The sequence below is a fragment of the Ixodes scapularis genome, unplaced genomic scaffold (assembly GCF_016920785.2).
Source record: "Ixodes scapularis isolate PalLabHiFi unplaced genomic scaffold, ASM1692078v2 PGA_scaffold7__128_contigs__length_106722199, whole genome shotgun sequence".
In the NCBI taxonomy this organism is placed as follows: domain Eukaryota; kingdom Metazoa; phylum Arthropoda; class Arachnida; order Ixodida; family Ixodidae; genus Ixodes; species Ixodes scapularis.
The window spans coordinates 20,753,134-20,768,807 of NW_024609882.1; the positions used below are offsets into that span (position 1 = coordinate 20,753,134).

Here is a 15,674-nt window from a genome sequence, read left to right on the forward strand (position 1 = left end):
AAACAATATGCAACAAACCAATGTTCGGCTTTTTTTTTTTTTTTTCTGGTTTCGTTTTGTAAAGACGTTACGATCGAGAAATTGTGTCGATGAAGGGAAATAAATGCAAAACCCAGTGATTAATTATTGTGTGTGCTCTTGATCATCCCTGAAGTTTTGGCTTTCAGGTACACTAACTGGTGTTCAGCAAGTAAGGGATCGAACTTCAATGAAAATGGTAAGCTCTTTGTCTTTCTCTCTCTCTCCCTTTTCGACATTTTTTCCTTATTTTTTGCGGCGTTTTTGTTTTGTTTTTAACTTTTTACTATAATTGCTATAATGTCCTCACGGGCGCTGTGGGGCACCTGAAATAAATAAATACAGTTTTTCAAGACTACGAACCTTGCTCAACAAGGAACAACAAAGAAAAAACACGACTCTACAAGATATGCGGAGAGCCAGTCGTCTGCTCCTTGCGCAGGGATTGCGGTGACGTCAGAACGATGCCAAGTTCTGATTGGCTTAGATTAAAAAGAAACTTGGGCGGAGCTCAATGCTAGATGCCTTAAGATCTACCCACTATTTTTTTTTTTTTTAATAAAAGCTTGGCGTTTTGACATTATCCCACTCCTGCGCAAGAAGCAGAGCACTAAAATAATCAAAACAATTTCTAAAAAAACAAAATTGACATTACGTGTCACGGTTTGATTGCCTCAGACTGCGGTTACTTTTCCCTTGCCCTAGAATTTGTAAAGATCGTTTAATAGCGCTTTTTAACAGCTTCGATGGGGGGAGAGGTGCGCTTTTATTCAAATCTAGGCCGCGTGTGCACATGCACGCGACGAAACTGGGCTAGCCGAAGCTGGACCTCTCAAAGCACTCAAAGACGATTCCCCAAGCAGTGCACATATGTTGTCGTAGATATCTGCTACACCGGTAATCACAGTATGTAACGAGAAACGCGGTGTCCAGTTTCGCTAGACCGCAGCAGGGGACAAAAAAATACGAGAGATCGCGAAAACAAAATCGAAACAAAAGATATCCTGGAATTTGACCCCACGCGCCGCCGGGAGGTTGGCAACCACGGCGACTGTTGCAAAGATGGCGAAGTGCAGCGACGGGTTTGTTATGTTTGTGTTGAGTGCTTCGAGACGTCCCAGCCCCGTATCCTTTGCACTTTCTGCCGTGCCCTTAGCTGCTTACGGGAACGGAATTGTGGATCTAGTTTTCAAGGGACTGTTTGCGGACGGCAACGGGAAAAAAATGACGTTAAATTGGCCGTATCGTATGGAGGGAGTGACCCCTCCAAACCCCCCAATTATGGGGCCCCACTGCGATGTGGCATAGCATTAGGCATCTTGTTCCTTCGGCGAACTGTTGGTCCTTGTTTTGTCGCCGAAGCATCAGGTGTCGTCGTTGCTAGCTGTCCTGCTAGCCTGTGATCGAAACGTGAAGTTTGTTAAACTTTTCTTAAGTATAGTTTGTGGGCTAATCTCGGAGGGGTTTCTCATGAGCGCATGATTTGAGAGCTGAACTCGGGTGATTTTTTTTCCTTTTTTTTTCCCCTCTTCCTAAGTTTGTAACCCGTATGCGGCATTTTGGCAGTGATTTTGTTTGTATAACTTATTTTTGTCTTCACCAAAACGATGTTCTGATTGAACATGAAAACAGTTAGAGGACAGAAAGAAAAAAAGGGAACATACAGCATCATGTATAATATGCACCAGCTCGCCTACGATTGAAGCAGTTTATTTTTATATGTTGATGTTCACGCTGTGTTGTTGAGACTGCAAGCATTGAATATACTTTCTTTGATTTTTATTAAAAAGTATCTCATCGTGCGAGCTGGATCAAAATTACACCTTTATTTTCTTCAGAAAGAAAAAAAAAATTGTAGCTATAAAATTATATTATCTATTCATTCGCGCAACCAATCGTACAAAAAAGTATTTTATGTTCCCATGTCACATAAGGGGGCTTTTACCCACCTTGCCATTAACAGTTTCGTAAGATTAAAACCATGCCGAAACTTGAGTTCCCAGCAGCAACTCTGGCCATGAGCCTTTGCGTTGTGAGTTTGATTGACCGAGACTGTTTTGGGTGTGCAGAGCCCTTACGGGACGGTTGTGTTTATGCATGCATTTCGCAGGGTGTCAATCCTTGGAGTACTGACCTTTTTTTCCCCCGTTTCTGTCGTTTTGCTTCCTCCCCACTAGGTGTTGTGGAAGGGAACACACAACTTTGCATGTCGGTCGGGAGAGAGGGCCACGCTTCTTCCAGTCCCTTTAACGCCACTGCCCTACAAGAGGACACAAATAAGAAACACCGTGGAGAGCGTGTGTGAACTCTTGTTTGGGTGGACAGAGTGTGGTTGTCCGATTAATTAGCCGAAGTAATGTGAAAGACCCTTCGTGGCAATGCCTCTCCAAATGCATTTTCGAGTGAAACCTCGACGTTTGCATTCCCATGTGATTGCGCTGTTTTTGTGGCACTTATGATGACGATGGTTGCAACCTGTGGCGTTTTGTCCCCTGAGATTGCAGAGTTGTGTCTGTTGCTGTGTAACTTCGGACACTTTCTGGAAGAAAAACGCATGTTAACTGTCGGTTAGATGACATGGTACTAATTGTTGTGTGCAGTGTTGGTAACCAAACACAATTCTGCTACCATTGATGCCAAGGGCTGTTGCAGCTGTTTGGAGTGTTCTTGTGGCACACAATGTTTCCGACCCAGCTGCGTTAAAATTCCCCTAAATGTTTTATGACTTTTTACTTTCGCAACCTACTTCGGGTGTCTCCTTTTATAATTGCATAAAAAAAAGAAATACCTACTCTTAATAGAACTGTAGGACATTGCTTGGGCATAAATGCCTCTAGTCTTCCTCAGCTGTGTTTTTTTTAGGTATGAAGTTTTTACGTATGGACTATCAATGTTATGTCTTAGAAGCAAAGATTTTCCTCTTAATTTTGAGTGCACCATAAAATTCTGAGCAAGCGCCTACTCAAAATTTGGGCATATTTGAATGGAGCTGGGGGATGGGCGCTCCTTAGGTCACCAGTATGTAAAGATATGTCCTATGTGTATTTTCAAATGTTACGAAATTGAGGGGTGGGTGCGTATTGTGGGATGGGTGGATGCTCGATATTTCACGGTAGTATAATTTCTTGACTAAGCTCGACTACACGAAGATGAATAGGTAGTCTAATGTCTGCTGCATCGTAAGATGTGTAGTAAAAGCTCCACCTCCAGCATGGGCTTCCTATCTTTGATAATGCTTCAGAGCCTCTCGAGCGTGCGCAGCCAAAGTGCGATGAGACGCGACGAGCTCGTCTTGGAGGTGAAACTTTTACTGATTTTACCTTGCTACGGACTGCTAAAACATAAAACAAGGCACCATTACTGAGTGCATTATTTTGTCTTCTTTCCGTGTCTGTGGCAGTGTCTTCTATCACTTTTAGTTCCGTTGGACGACTACAAAGTTCCATGTAAGAAAATAGTGTAAACAAGAGCATAATTTTTTTTTTTTCTCTGCTGGTGAGTTTTTTAAAGCATGTCAGTCATTAACCGAAAAGCTTTGAAGCCGTAGGCATTCTCAATGTTTTTACCTGGACCGCAACACATGTTGCATTTGTTCGAGCTCTAATAGAAATTATCAAAACGTACACCTTTTTTTTTGCATCTCATTTTAGTGTTATTGTCAAAAGCATCTCATTGCCATGTTCCAGTTTAGAATTTTATTCTGCTACTATACGCTGTTCATCCCTAGGCTGACAGGTGGTGGAAACTGTGTGCTCGTTGAACCAGTCGTGCAATAACCTTTTGCCTTGTGGTCATGCCTCCGCACAAATGAACGGAGTTAGGCGATGAAAAGAAGGCAATGGATTGGTCCGGAAAGTGTACCGCTTCCACCACCCCGTCAGCTTAGGGGTGAATCAAGTATACTTCGCAAGCTACCTGGGCTCTGCGAGTCGTCACAACTTGCTAGCTAGTATTCGCAAGTTGAGGTTAATTCACGGGAATCCCTTGAGTAAGGTGCAAAACTTCCGTACAAGTCCTGCATGCAGTCCAGAACATTAAAAGTTGATTTCGTGCAGGGCTTTCTTATCGGTACTTTTAAACAGACTTGTGACTGAGCATTCTCATTCCATGTTGCATGCATTCTACGGCACATTTCTCCTCGGGCGTTATTAAAGCCGCCTGAAACATATTCATTGCGTTTCGCACGAGAGGGAGAGCGAGACACAGAGGCCCTCCCTTAAAAGCATAACCCTTTCTCTCTCCCCCTCCCAACCCTCTTCCTCAAAACCCTGTGGCCTCCCCACCCCCGCAGCGCTCCGCTTCTCTCGCCCGTCTGGAAACGGCCACTTCGTGGTGGCCACGAGTCGCTTCGGGCACGGTCGTGCAGCAGACGACTGCTTCGCACCCAAGAAGTTCCAGTGCAAGCTTTGCCACTACTCCACCAACATCATGACGAACCTGAAGCACCACATCCGCGTTCACTCGGGCGAGCGTCCCTTCAAATGCAACGACTGCGGCAAGGGGTTCATCCAGAAGATCCAGATGATCAAGCACAGTTGCCTGGCACGGCCGCAGCCGCCGGAGAAGCCGATACCGCCGAAGCCGTCGGAGATGCCCAGCCTGGCTCCCAAGCCGGCTCAGAAGCTGGCTCCCGGACTGGCTTCTGGGCCGGCTCCCAGGCCGGCGCCGGAGAGCTACGAGCCAACCAAGAGGCCCTACAGTTGCTCACAATGTGGAGAGACTTTCACGCGAGAGATGCAGTTTCTGCAGCATGTGGTGCAGGTCCACACAATGCGTTAGGACAGACTGTGTTGTCATTGCGACAGTGGCATTGTGTTGTGTGTGTGTAAGGGGGGGGGGGGGGGGGGGAGAGAGCACACTTTCGTATTGTTTGCCCTTGGGTAGCCAAAAAAGTCTGGCTCTTGTGCAGTGATGCAGCGGAGACGGCACGAAACAATGCAAAGATGCGGTCACAAATCGGCGTTTTAGGCTTCCTGCCTGAAACGCTGATGCTCTTTTAGGATGCATGTTTATGTCATTCCAGTTAGCCCTTAATGGTTTTAAATTTTGTTTTAAAAACGCTGATGCTGAACATTTGGCCCTTCTAGTTTACAGCGTGAACCGGTAATGGAGCTCTTTTAACTAAGGACTTAGTGTAAAGGACATGCACATTCGCACAAGCCTTGGAGGTTCCTAGGCTCGGATGTAATTAAGTTGAAGGCATAGCTCGTCGGACGTTTTCCGTTGGCGTTTGCGGCAGCGCCTTGCCATTGTGCACCTTGCATCGTTGGCCAACATATCCATGGAGTAAAGGAGGTTTGACCGTGTCCAGGGCCCTAATTCCATTCCGTTCCTATAAGTTTTGGCGTTGGTTCGAAGAAGGCGAAAATCAATGGAGATTACGAGTGATCCCTTAATAATTTAGTGCGCCGTTGCTTGAACAGAATCTCTCTTTTATGTGTGGTCTTTGTGCAATCCTTGTATCATCTTACTAAGTTCCTATATACATATTATTTAATAACACATTATGAGCAATGTCCCGTTTGGTCCCTTGTTTTGTGTGTTTTCTAAGTTCCTTGAACTGTCACTCATCTCACCTCACTTATCACGGTGTGCTTTACGTGCTCCTTTATTCCATTCGAAGTGTTAGTTGCACCTATGCACCCCTCTTCCAAGCACAGTTAAAAAGGAACGCCATCTTGGAAGGACGTCTTCAAAGGATACTTGTTAAGTTGTGAAAGTTACGAAGTGTTTCTCTTAGGCACAGACCTCAGAGATGGTGCTACTTACGGGACGCATACTGTTAGGCAAAGTATTAAGTTGACTGATGGCGGTTGTTATCATTACGTCTTTGTTCACACATTTTTGTGTCTGTAACATTGAGGAAACTGCAGTCCCTGTTCAAAATGGGGAGGTTGAAACAAGCTGATGCATAAACAAAAGTTTCAGGATAAACTTGCTGCGGGGCTTTTTTTACCTCAGTGAATGATTTCTTTTGTAAATATGTTCCCTTGGGTCTCAAGAATGTTTACGCTGTAGTTGTTTTGCTTGTCAGAAAGATCAAGTTAATTTTTAAAATATGGGTGCACTCAAGTAACAGAAATTTGTGTTCACAATTTGTATGTCACTCTTCCTTACTTTATGTGGATACTTCACGGGTCTGAAGTTGCATTTTTACATATATACTGCAGGGATGTCAACACTCTGTTTACCCTTTACTCAAGAAGTGATATTGTTACTAATTTTTATTTTACACGCACCCCAAACTATCCTTTTTTTTTTTCGTGGTTGTCTCCCTGTATTTTCGGTTAGGAAGGCCAAGCGACTACCGTTGATGTACGAGTGCTGCATTACATTCGTCGAACACGCTCAGCTTTTATTTTCAGGAATAACATGCACTAGGCACCTCAACACATTGTTTGGCATTTACTTTCGGCTGGTAGACCTCGCTATACTAAGCATTCTGAAATCCCACCGATCGGTGTCTTCGGCATGACTATGCAAGGCGACCTTTCCACGTGTGTAGGTTGGTGCGCCTATTATCCCAATAAAACGCCATGCCTCGGCATTTTGTAAAATTACGCTTTTTGTGTTGGGCCCCATTTTGTTTTTCTTCTCGCTGCCACTTGCGAGGATATCGGGCTGCTTGTTTACTCTACAGACCCACTTACACTAGCCCTTGACTAAGACGCAACTGAGACACTAATACTGCCACTAACTGGCACATCTTGTTGCTTGTCTTTGCACCCGCATTACGAATGACTGTTTGTGCTTAGGTTAGCTTGAGTGCGCTGCAAGAGGGCAGGTTTTGACAATGTGAGCGTTGCTTGCTCTCCGTTTTTATTTCAAGCCTGCGAGTAAGCAGCAATCTCTGACACACGAAACTCTCACCAAGGCATTGGACCGTGATTTTGGACCTGTAAATGACTGATGGACGGATGTGATAAAGGAGAAGGGCTATTTTGAATAAAAAGAACCTTTAGCAGAAGAATGATGACTCGGTTGGTGATGAGGCTGTCTTGGCAATGCCCCTTTGGGGTGTTTGCGGCCACTGAAACTGATTCCTTCTGCTAAAGGACCTTGCGAGAAATGATGCGGTCGTGCAAATCGTTCATGCCGGCATTTGGCCATCAGGAACTGCCACTGGGCATGTAGTTTGTGTGTTGGAAATTGTTGACTCTGGTTGGTCTTTTTTTTGCAATTTTGGGATTGTTTGTTGGAAGAGATTGTTCTTTTTATGTCTAGAAGCATAATGCATGCAGGTCATTTTTGTTCTGTTTGTTGAGTTCCTTATTAATTTCTTCAGATAAGGCGAAGGTGTTTAAATCTGATGCAGTGCAGTTATGGTTGTGCCTTCTGTAGCCCAAAATTGGCACGTGCCATGTGGTGTTTATCAGATGTTCTGTCTTCAACTTAGCTTACTGGTGGGGTGGTAGTTGCTTGCCCTAACATTGTGTTTTAGAGCCAGCAATATAAGTTGGGCATTCCTTTGTAGTTGGTAGTTGTTGTTTGACTAATATTTATTGGAAATGTCTAAGCTTGTTATTATTTCACCGATTGGGAATGACTTGGGTGATGCCTCTTGGACTTTTTTTCAAATTGATTCTGACGCATGCTACATGGTGTCATTATTGAAATGTTAAAGAGCATGCTGAAGGACACCTGCCATCATATTGTTTCTCATTTCTAAGAGATATCTTCATTGGCAGCTACATCTGCCTCTCCAATCTCATCTACCATAGAGTACCGTGCATCCACCCATTCCACATTAAGGGCCCATTACCAAATTTGTGAGATCTGAGAAAATACGCACAGTACATTTATATGTAAAATTGATAACCGGACAAGCGCCCATGCATCCCCCATTTTTTTTGCGATTGTCTCCAAAGGTTGAGTGGGCGCTTGCCCGGTATTTTACGGTATGGAAAAGAAGAAAAAAACTGTTTTATTTGAGTTATACCTGAAGAGGAAACAAATAAATGTCGGGGAATTGCAGAGTATATGTGCAGTACAAGCCATTGAAATGGGCTTTTTTTTTAATGTGAAACTAGTCAATTATGTATCAGTCACTTTACTTCATACTTTGTCTTTTGTACCTGATTTACACTGGTCACGTTTTTCTATTGTATTGCATTGTCTTACTAAAGTGGGGTGTCTACAAGTGAGGAAAACTTTTAATTTACTTGTGCAATTAATAGTCACAGTAGGCACCCTTCAAAAGGTTGTCTCGAACTTCTGAAGCTTTGAACAAATTGCCTTTAGCTTAACTTTGATTTTAGTGCTTCGTTCTTACCACGCACCCAGGTTCACTGCTTTCGAAGTCGAGCAACTTTGTCTTGCCTTTAGCTTTTAGCCTCTTTAGCTTTCTTTGAGCCCTTAGCTTGCCTTTAGCATAACTTTGTTTTCACCGTGCACCCAGGTCCGCTGCTGTCGAAGTCCGGCCGCCAGGTGGTGCTGTCACTGCGGCAGCAGCAGTTGTCGATGTACCAGGGCCACTTCAAGTCGACGCACGGGCACCGCTTCCAGTGCACGTACTGCTCCTACTCGACCAACTATCAGACAAACCTGAACAACCATGTGCGCGTCCACACCGGCGAGCGGCCCTTCGTCTGCAAGTACTGTAACCGCACGTTCAGCCGTAACGAGCACCTCAAGAAGCACCGGTGCCGGGTCACCCAGGGCGCCTTCTCGAACTAGCCGCATCCGGAGTTGTAGCTCGTTTCGGCCTTATCCGGAGCCGGAGCTTGTTTCAGCTCTATCCGTAGCTGTAGCTTGTTTCGGCCGCATCCGTAGCCAGGGTCGCCGAGTGGCTGCGGTGCGAGATGCTGCCGAAGTCGAGGCTGGTTCGGGTTTGCAACCGTAGCCGGCTAAATCCAGAGGTGACTGGCAGTTTGGCTTACAGGGCTTATGGCTTGTCGTATTTTTAGCCGCCTTTTACTGGTGGATCGATGAATGGATGGACTGTGTTCGATTTGGATGGGGGTATTCAAAAAGGTGGAATGAATGTCGCAAAAATGCAATGTTGAGACAAAAAATGGATTGAGTGCCCCTGGGAGTTTCTGTCACAGATATGGTCTCTTTTGCTCTCCACTCTTTTGTGATGTTTGCTGTGTCGCTTCTTTGTAACAGTACCGTGTAGGTTTCTGTTATCAAAAAGTTCTCCCATGTTTATTTTCAATACCTTTCAATGAGTTACAGTTAATATATGCAAGAGGGCAGCTCTCTATATTCCATTCAATGTTCCAGAAGATTTTGTTTAGCTTGCAATTGACATGACTAGCTTTGTAGTGACACCATTCAACTGAAAAACTTGGTGTGTTTTATAGTATCTAGGTCAAAATGTTTTTATTCTTGTGTTGCTTTGCACAACAAAGCTTTTTTCTTTGGCTTTTTTGCATGGGGGGGGAATTACAATGTTTTAAGACTGTTGCAAGTTCATTGCACTTTGGGATAGTACTGCATCTTTATCTTCATATGTATATACACCTAAATATATTTTTTCAACGGTGCATCATATTCTTGTTGCTTGGGTTAGCTCGTACAAACCTTTATATGTGTATTTTGGAAAGATTGGTAGATGGGGCTTATATAATATTTAAAATGAGAACTATATATGTTTGCATGATTTATCATATCTATATTGACATTCAATGGCGAGAACGCCTGTGTTACTCAGCTCATGGTATTACCACCTCAAAACTGACACACTAGTACATTATAGAAGGCTTTCATGTACAGGAAAGGTATTAATTTATGTCACTGTGAGTAGATTCTAAGAAATTAGTTTAATTATGCCACATTGCATTGGAGTTTGTGGTTTTATTCAACCTGATTTTGTGCAGCAGTCTTCTACAGTCTATTTGTGGATATTTTGTTTCTTAGCATTCCCGTTTCAGTGACATCAGTGTATACTACTGCGCAAGTGCCTATGGTGTAAAGAGAAAGGAATGCCTTTTTATTGTCCTCTAGTGACTTGCTCGTAATCTGGGCGTGTCATTATCTTGGAAGTCGTGAACTCTACAGAGAGTAAGTACTGTTAGTGCTGTTGTTCCGCAAAGTAACTTCGGAAAATGAACTGCAGAGACATTTTGTACCTCTTCCGTTCTGGGCGAACTATTATATCCTTGACTTGAATATTGTATAAATTGAATATTTACTAGAAATGACTTCATTTGTGTGGGTTCCTTGCAATGCTTAAGTTGTACTGAATTTCACAAATGGGCAGGACCAGGGGCTCTTGTGCATTTCAGCCTGCGCGAGAGATTACTTTTTATGTTACTTTGCTTTGTGAAATGTGGAGAACATAAAGCGCCGTTCACACTCTTGCGATCGAGTGAGACCAGACCGGTTTTTAAGCCTTTTGCGACTTTTTAGGACCGGATGTGCTGCAGCGGAGCTGGTCCTAAGAGATCGCAAGAGGCCTAAAAGCTGGTCTGGTCTCTCTCGGTCTTGCTCGGTCGGAAGAGTGTGAACGGGCCTTTAGATGCCTATGAAAATGAATTCGTATGCGGCCTATTTATGCTATTCTTAGCCCCTTCCTTGCTGTTCTTAAAAGACAAGATTTGAGAGGGAGCAAACCTTGTAGGCAAGTTTTAAGCATGTTTGGTAGGTGAGCGCTCCTACTTTCTTAAATACTGGCGTTTTGTAAAAGAGGAGGGAGGTGCCTGGGATTACATAAATAGGGTTCTTTGCTATCTTTCTGGGTTAAAATGAATTTGAGCTTTTCGCTTTTCAGTTTTCTCAAGCATTGTTATCTAGCGGTGACTGGGTGAAGTGTCCTTTTGAGATGACAGCCAGAAAAGGTGGCTGGCATGAGCATAGGATCGTAACTTGTTAGATGGTAAGCTGTGAATGTTACTATAGTGTGTTTCCATACTTTTTAGCTAGTATTTTTAAAGTAGGATGAAAAGTTACAGAGAGTTGGTACAGAAGGTACCATTCGGGTACCTTCTGTACCAAATGCTCATGGGTACCCAAAAATGTTTATGGGATCAGTCATTTTTTAACAGACCCATGGTCCTGCTTCTGATAAATAAATAAATAAATAAATAAATAAATAAATTCTAACCACTTTTTTTTTAATTTTTAGCTTGTACAGGGTTGCATGTTTGAAAAGACAGCTTTTCAAAAGCTGTATGAGGGATGAGAGGAAGGCTAGAGCAGAACCTGTGTGCATAACATTCTCAGATAGTTCTGTATGTATGCGTGCTAAGTTAAAAACAATGCATTAGCATGTGATGCTCTTTTGCCGACGTTGCACTTTGCACACATTTACATTTCCTCTAATGATAGGATGCTTATTAAAGGGTCGCAACTATGTTGAATTTGTGTGGTGTGTGTGTGTTTGAACAAGGCAGGAGGCTGCTGATATCACTAACAAGTAGAACTGGCTAAACTGTTTCTACGGGGCTTAGTTCACCTCTAGCCAGCTTCAACAACTGTGAAAGCTCTAATGACTGTAAGATTTTACGCTTCTGTCCAGGGAATAGGTCAACTTTACTTTGGTATTGACCTGGAGTGTATAAATCAGTTACATAACTGAGTGTGTCATTATATTTTTAAGTGTACTCAAACAGCAGAAAATAATGAATATCTGTGTATCCAACTTTATCGTCTAATGAAATGGCAATGCCTGAAAATTGCTAACATTTTAGAAAGCTGCAATGATAAACGCACTGCGACAAAAAGACAATCATGGAGGGGATGTTTTGGCGGACGCTTTCCCGCAGCACAGCTGGGTCTTGGGGGAAAGCTATTCTCTCAGGTGGATTTGAGTAGGTATATTTGATGACGTAATCTCCCGATTTAATTTTTTACTTAATTCCGTAGCACGCGCCGAAAGTATGAAAACATGTCCACCACCGAATACGACACATCCGCGGAAAATGACGACTCGTCGGTCCAGAAATCCACCTTATTTTGGTTTCACAAAACCAGAGGCACACTGAAGCGCTTCGTACCCATAGGTGCAATATGTTATACCTTGAAAGAGCATGCATCCGAGCTATGCCACGATCGCCGTAGAAGTATGAGACCCGAGCCGTCTATTGGTAACTCGACCGGCAAAGCCCGGCACCCCTTAGAACTCCTAGAATACAATCTCGGGCTTGCGTCGCAGCTTGGTCGTCTGGCTCTCGTTTGACAGTGCCTTTGTCTCGTTGCGTTCAGGCATGTCGTCGTGGGCGGAAAGAAATGTTCCGCCGCAGCCCCCGGCGGCGCGGACAAACTATGTGGTCGTCAAAAAGTACCCGTGCCGCTACTGCAGCTACAGCAGCGACTATCCGACGAACCGCCTGCACCACGAAAGGCGCCACACCGGGGACCGCCCGTACCAGTGCTCGAGCTGCTTCAAGTCGTTCAGCCGAAAGCACCACCTGATGCGCCACAGGGTTCACTGCGTCACGTGACTCGCCTAGGTTTGGGGTTCTCGAGCTCTTCCATCTCGAGGAACGGCCGTTGCTTTCGACAGCCACCTTTCAGTCTCAGAATCGTGGCAGCAAAGAAATGCGGAAGCTTACTGACCTTGTAAACTATAGTGCAGATAATGGGGCGTAAAAAGAGAGCTCAAACCTGAAATATGCTCGAAGGCAGGAGACTTGGGAGTTCAGGGACGCCCCCGAGGGCGCTCTGGGGAACCCCCCAAGTTCCCGGGAACCCAGCTTTGAGGATTTGTGGTCGTAGGATTCACGACGGACCGAGGCTGTGCGGGTCTGGCTCGCGTGTTTGCCGGAGTTGCACGCGCGTTTGACCCTGGGTTCTGGTGTGGCTTCTAGCATTGTTTTCAGCGTTGGTTTTGGTGTTCACGGTCGTTTTTTTTCTTCTCTGTGTTGTTTCTGAAGATTGTTATGATGGTCCTATTTTACGTCAAAGTGTCCTTGGTGACTTTGTTGATGTGGGTGCTGAAACTGCAAATGTTGTCGAGTTTTTCTATTGTTTTCGTGCTAAGGGACTCAACTTTAGCCTGCTGGAAAGCAGGCTGACTCAGCATTCCCGTTTCATCTTCAAGCGAGGAAGTATGTGTCGATGTTCGGAAATCATCTGTGCCGTCTGTGGGACTCAATTTCACTGAATTTTCTTCTATCGCTTTTGCCCGGGCGTGTTTCTTAGTGTCACCGAAACGTGTTGCAAGGTGTAACGAGTCGCATGGCGAGGTCCATCTCAGAATTTGTCAGAAGCGACGCAAGTCTGTACACACTCTTTAAGAACCGAGCGCGTGCGACCGGAGTTCAGAGTTAGTTGTAAAATTCAACATGGATTTTTGCAGCTTTTTTCTTAACTGACCGGTCAGGTTACCCCTTTCAAGGTACACAGCATGTGCATGCTTGATACTTTTATTTTGAGCAGTATCAGGAGCAAAGCGTTTTTGATATTGTATTTAAATTAAGTCGGTAACGAGATTTCACAAAGTAGAAATACAGGAGAGATTTAATGGGACCGGTGAGTTTGTAAGGTTCAAGAATTTTAGCGGGAACCCGGTGAAAACCCCAGTGTGGCAACAATGCTTCATCATGAGATTTATTGTCTTTGGGGCCTGAATAAGCTAAGTGTTTTAGTGCAACAATGGCTGCCACCCTAGTTGGCTTTTTTTCGCGTCAGTTCTACAAATTTTTGCAAACTTTGACTATCTTCATAATTTGCTTAAGTTTCAGCATGTCAGCAGTGTTTCGGAGAGCACTCTTACTGTACTTCCTAAATTCGTAAGTAAAGAACGTTCAGAGCTTTATCTACATATATCGTTCAATGTGATGTGAATTTGTGGCCCTGCCCGAAACTTGTTTGTAGATATGAATTTCGCCGCCAAACCTTGCTTAAAGTGCGCTTCCTTCCATCCGTGTCGCAAACGTCCCGACGCTACTACTATGTATGTTTGTACAAACAAGAGATTTGTTCGAACGCAGGACCAAGACGCAGCTGAGTGTATGACGCGGGCTTTGTCTATTGTACGGATCGACCGTAGGTCTTGCTTAAATGGTAACATGAAAGAACGACCAGTCATTCTTAAGTGCGGAAATGTTGCACTAGCAAACGGGCAAAAGTATTTTCCCATGTATTTGTTTTTTTTTTTCTCTATAAGTTGGAGCCTTTACCGCAGAAATTTTGCCACGGGAGGTAATATTTCTCGTTTTATTAATTGGAGAGAATATTGAAACTGGGTCTCGCTTTTGCACATATCGCTGTCACAAAATGCAGATATGCGAGCTTATCGATTTGGTTTTGCAGCACCGACCATACAAATATTTAAGTGTGATTTATACGAAGGTGCGACTTGTCTGCCGACTTTTCTGTCAAAACGGCCATTTATAGAAGGGCACGACGTTTTACGACACTGACTTACAGACTGAAAAATGCGGTACTTGCCATTATTTTTTCTGCTAACACGACCCGCCGGATCAAGCCGGCATAGTTCCACTCGGCTGCGTCTCGGGCCGTCCCTCTTCGACCCTATTTTTTGTATAAAAGTGACAAACTTTTAACATAAAGCAACCTCGTTGCATATTTTTGTTAAAAAAAACAAAAAGACTAAAAGAATAAAAAAAAAAATGCAGTGACGGTGCGGATTCCCAAGGGGCTGATGCTGTCCAGCGTGTCGCCGTGCGGCAGCGTGGACGGCAACTCCGGTGGCAGCAGCTTCCCCCACCACCACCACCATCACCACCACCACTCCTCGGAAGGCGGGAAGCTGCGCAAGTTCCCGTGCAACTTCTGCCCCTACACGAGCGACTACCGGGCCAAGCTGAACCGCCACATGCGGCTGCACACAGGCGAGCGCCCGTTCCAGTGCGAGGTGTGCGGACGGGCCTTCACGCGCAAGGACCACCTGCAGAAGCACCTGCCGACCCACGACGGACGCTTCAAGGAGACAACGGCCACGGAGAACAGCTTCCTCGGCAGCCTGCTGACGATCAGCACCCAGCACCCGTACCGCTGCAAGCTGTGCGGGCGCGGGTTCATCCAGAAGCACCACTACGAGCGGCACGCCAAGACGCATGACGAGAGCTTCGTGGACTACTAGTCTGCGACCTCTTGCATCATCTTCTTTGTGCACCGGCGGCGGCGGCTCTCGGTTTGTGTTTCAGTGTCCCGTCTCTTCTCCCGTTTGGAGTTTTGGACCTTTAAGTTTGAGTCTCTGTGCTCTTTCTTTAAGGAGATTGGAGTGTGGTCATTTGGGACCGTGGTCGCTGACGGAATGAGAATGCCGGAACGGCCTTGAGCAGATGCTCATTGCCTTTTAACATGCTTTGGCTGCATGTGCCTGCTCAAAGCTTGCCAGAAGCCGGAGTGTCATGGAAGGCAGCAAGCTTGTGTTGGAGGTGGGATGACTGAAACTCCTGCATACCGCTCTCATCACGTAGATGACTTTGTAAGGCATCTACAATGGCCCTAAATGCCCTAAAAAGGGCAGGAAAAACCGGCGCCTGCACATAGAAAGCTCGAGCTTTCACCAAATGTGCTTTTTAAGGGGTTAGGGCATGCAGAAAAATAAGATATGAGGTTACTATACTGCTAGGTCCCATTCCAAGTTCCTATATGTTTTGCTAAATTTGTTTTGAAAATGCACAATAGTTTATGAATCGATTTATGTTCTGGACTTTTGGATGCACCCCATCCGAAAAGGTTTGTTGGCGTCGATAAAGCCGTTCGCCCAGCGTGCGGCGTCCCCTTGCGTGCTCTCGCAG

General features: G+C 44.8%; 2 protein-coding genes across 2 annotated transcripts; both read left to right on the plus strand.

The window, feature by feature from the left end:
- Positions 1-1,072: 1,072 nt before the first annotated feature.
- LOC121833312 (gastrula zinc finger protein XlCGF26.1-like) lies at positions 1,073-8,694 on the plus strand. The gene is made up of 4 exons (XM_042286499.1): positions 1,073-2,315; positions 4,310-4,792; positions 5,019-5,113; positions 8,389-8,694. The coding sequence occupies exons 1-4, from the start codon at positions 2,000-2,002 to the stop codon at positions 8,692-8,694; spliced, it is 1,200 nt and encodes a 399-aa protein (XP_042142433.1). The 5' UTR covers positions 1,073-1,999.
- Positions 8,695-14,569: 5,875 nt separating this feature from the next.
- Positions 14,570-15,010, plus strand: LOC121833313 (zinc finger protein 775-like). Its single transcript, XM_042286500.1, has one exon. It carries the CDS (start codon positions 14,570-14,572, stop codon positions 15,008-15,010), a length of 441 nt encoding a protein of 146 aa, XP_042142434.1.
- The last annotated feature ends 664 nt before the right edge of the window (positions 15,011-15,674 follow it).

Excerpts from the sequence above, each read along its gene's own strand:
- LOC121833312 (XM_042286499.1), top strand. The coding sequence starts at position 2,000 with ATGCCGAAACTTGAGTTCCCAGCAGCAACTCTGGCCATGAGCCTTTGC. Across the intron at positions 2,316-4,309 it reads TAAGAAACACCGTGGAGAGC|CGCTCCGCTTCTCTCGCCCG; the intron begins GTGTGTGAACTC and ends CCACCCCCGCAG. Across the intron at positions 4,793-5,018 it reads GGTGCAGGTCCACACAATGC|GATGCATGTTTATGTCATTC; the intron begins GTTAGGACAGAC and ends ATGCTCTTTTAG.
- LOC121833313 (XM_042286500.1), top strand. The coding sequence starts at position 14,570 with ATGCTGTCCAGCGTGTCGCCGTGCGGCAGCGTGGACGGCAACTCCGGT.